The sequence below is a fragment of the Myotis davidii genome, unplaced genomic scaffold, assembly GCF_000327345.1.
Source record: "Myotis davidii unplaced genomic scaffold, ASM32734v1 scaffold648, whole genome shotgun sequence".
Classification (NCBI taxonomy): domain Eukaryota; kingdom Metazoa; phylum Chordata; class Mammalia; order Chiroptera; family Vespertilionidae; genus Myotis; species Myotis davidii.
In genome coordinates, this window is record NW_006299603.1 from 1,205,582 (window position 1) to 1,208,789 (window position 3,208).

General features: G+C 48.2%; 1 protein-coding gene across 1 annotated transcript; it reads right to left on the reverse strand.

The window, feature by feature from the left end:
- Positions 1-2,755: 2,755 nt before the first annotated feature.
- LOC102770146 (60S ribosomal protein L30-like) lies at positions 2,756-3,208 on the reverse strand. Its single transcript, XM_015571536.1, is given in 1 exon segment — positions 2,756-3,208. A coding segment is annotated over 1 exon segment (348 nt). The 5' UTR covers positions 3,130-3,208; the 3' UTR covers positions 2,756-2,781.

Consider the following 3,208-nt stretch of genomic DNA (forward strand, 5'->3'; position numbering starts at 1 on the left):
GCCATGACTCTTCAGCCCGCAGGCCGACACTATCCACTGAGCCAAACCAGCTGGGGCAGGAGTTTCTGGTTTTTGAGATTCCATTTCCTGAGCTGGGTCAGGAGAGCCCTGTAGGGCAGGTGTTGCTGGGAAGTTGTATTAGCCACATGGGAGGCCTGTTCGTGACCTTCGGTGGGGACATGAGATGCGGAGCTACCCTCCCTCCAGGTCTGAAGAGGTCCTGAGACACAGTCCCTTTGGGGCTTTGCCTAAGGTGCATAGCTAATGTTGCACTGATCCGTTGATAGTTTCCACTTCATGTCAAGAGAGTATAACCTTTTTATACTCTTGTCCTAAATGTTTTTATTAAAGGAAGCTTAGAATCTGTATCAGAAGTTGGTTTTTGTAGGACAGTTTGAGCACATGTGTGCAACCTGTATAAATTATTAAGTGGAGAATTAAGAATTTACATATGTTCTGTGTACTGTACCAGCCTTCAGTGTGGCTGGCGGCTGGCCACCGCTAGGGACTATAAAGTTCCAGGTCACGCTCCCCGCCGCCCCCGAGGGTTCTCTACTTGTGCCTTCAGGATTGTTAAGATGTGAGCAACTCTTACTCCCATGGTCACTCGACACACACACACTCTTTGACATTGCTTCTGCGCTATAGTTACCACTGATTTTCTTCTCTACTCTTGCCAAGCTTAAGCTTCCTTCCTCCGTGAAATGATGATTACACCTGCTTTGCAGAGTTGCTCTGCTTAGCACAGAATAGGCCTAATAAATTGTAGCTCTTACTGGTTTAGGAGATTTCTTTTTAAATGTTTATTTTACTGTTGTTTTTGATTTCCTGATTACCTGTTAATCAGGCATGAGCCTTTGCCAGAGGCCTGGCCAACCGTGGCCTCTTCTTATTTGGCACACTAGCCAATCCCAGCCAACAGGCAGAATTTAGGGGTCAGTTTTTACTGAACAATGATGATGAGTCAAGTCCCATTGCGGTGCTGAACAGACAGTAATTGAGGGGGTGGCCCTGCCCTGGAGCTGACAGAGACAGATAAGGAGACTGACCATTACTGTGTTGTTACATTTGCCTCACCAGAGGAGGGCACAAAAAGCCAGTGGCAAACTGCAGTCATCTGGGAATTGAGAAGACCTTAAGTGGGCACTATATGCTTTCTGCCACTGACTGCAAGGGTAGGCCTGCAGAGCTCCCTGTGCTGGCAAAACTGTTTCTCTGCCCACCTCCATCCTAACCCACACACAGCCTCTCCCCATGGCCTCTCTGCTGCCACCTGCCATTTCTTAATTGCACTCTACCCACATATCAACTTGCCAGGGACATTCTTCTCAGACATCCTTGGGCCAAACCCAGTCAGCAAACCTCAGCAGTTCCAACTCCCAACACACATCCAGAATTGTCACTTTTGACCACCTGTGCCCATACTGCCCTGGTCTGAGTTGTTTCTTTTACCTGGATTATTGCCTCCTCATCCATCTCCCTGTTTGCCCTGCTATCCTACAGTCTGCTCTCCATCCAGCAGCCGGAATGATCTTTTCCCCCCGTTTGACCCCACCACAGGTTTTCCATCTCACATGGGGAAAAGCCAACCCTTCACCTGGGCCCACAGGCCCTATATAGTCTGGCGCTCCTGCCCCTCTAGTACCATCTCTTCGTGCCCCTCATCCCTAGCCCCCCAGGCATGCTCCCACCTGGCCTCTGCATTGCTCTTCCCTCTGCCTGGACCCTCTTTGGAGATGTTGGCACAGCACTCTCTGCAGACTTTGGCTCATACTTTTCACACTCCATGCGGCCTTTCCTGAGCACCTGATTTAAAATCATAAGCCCACAAACTCCCTTTCTTTCCATGTTTTATTTTCTCAGGAGCAAAAATGTGGGCTCCAGGGGAGCGATGGGTTTGTTTCCTTCCCTGCTGTGTCTCCAGGGCCCGGACCTGGCTGGTTCATTGAATTCTTGCTAGATTCCTGTTGAATGTACTGAACAAGAGCGTGAGAAAGGGTTTGGAAGAAAGAGAGAGGAGGGGCAAGGTTGAGTACTTCAGGTCCTGTCCAGAGGGGCCTGGTGTGTTGGAGTTCAGCTTTTCTGATGCAGGAGGTCAGGCTTCAAGGAGGAGCCGCGTGCACTAAGGAGCCCGCTGCCAGCACCAGGTGGCCTGTGCAGGGCCACTGTTCAGAAAACTGAAGTCCAAGGCCAGTTTCTAGAGCTGTGCCATCGGCGTGGTAGCCACCAACCGCGGAGGGCTGTTAAGTACTTGAAATATACCTCATCCAAACTGAACTGTACCAAAAGTGTAAACTATACAGTGGATTTTAAAAACTTCGTACCAGGAAAGAATACAAAATAAAAATACCTCTATTATGTTTTTATTGCTTTCAGAGAGGGAGAGAGAGATAGAAACATCAATGATGAGAGAGAATCATTGCTTGGCTGCTGGTCTGTTTATTTATATTTTGGTTAATCCTTACCCAAAGATATTTTTCCATTGATTTTTATTTTTAGAGAAAGAGTGGAGGGGAGGTGGAGAGACAGAGAGAAACATCAGTGTGAGATAGATATATCAACTGGTTGCCTCCCGCACACGCCCCGATCAGGGCCCGGAATCAAGTCTGCAACTGAGGTACATGCCCTTGACTGGAATCCAACCCAGGACCCTTTAGTCTGCAGGCTGATGCTCGATCCACTGAGCCAACCCTGTTAGGGCCATTTCTTTATTTTTATTTTTATTTTTATTTTTTTAAACCAAGCTCTGGCCAATTTTATTAAAGAAAAATTTCCCATGATTTACTTTTCGCCAGTCTGTTCTGACATGCTTCTAATGATATCAGAATCACCTGGGTCAATGATAGCCAGTGTGCATACCCTGTAGTATTTTCCACATGCTGTGCCCAATTCAATATTATTGCCACTGTAGTGATGGACACCAGTCTTGGCCAACATGGCAGAGTACTCTATTGCAGATTTCCTCAAGGCCGGGCAGTTGTTGGCCAGGATGACCAGCTTCGCTTTGCCTTATCAGATCATCTTCAGCGTCTGCTTGTACCCCAGCACGTACTTCCCACTTTTCATCACCAGCTGAAGCCTGGGGTTGATCAACTCCAACGACTTTTTCATCTTCTTTGTGGCCACCATCTTCCTGCCTCAAGTGCAGGAAGGCCCCCAGCCAGATGCAGCCGCCAAGATGGCCGGGGAGCGAGAAAGCCATTTATTT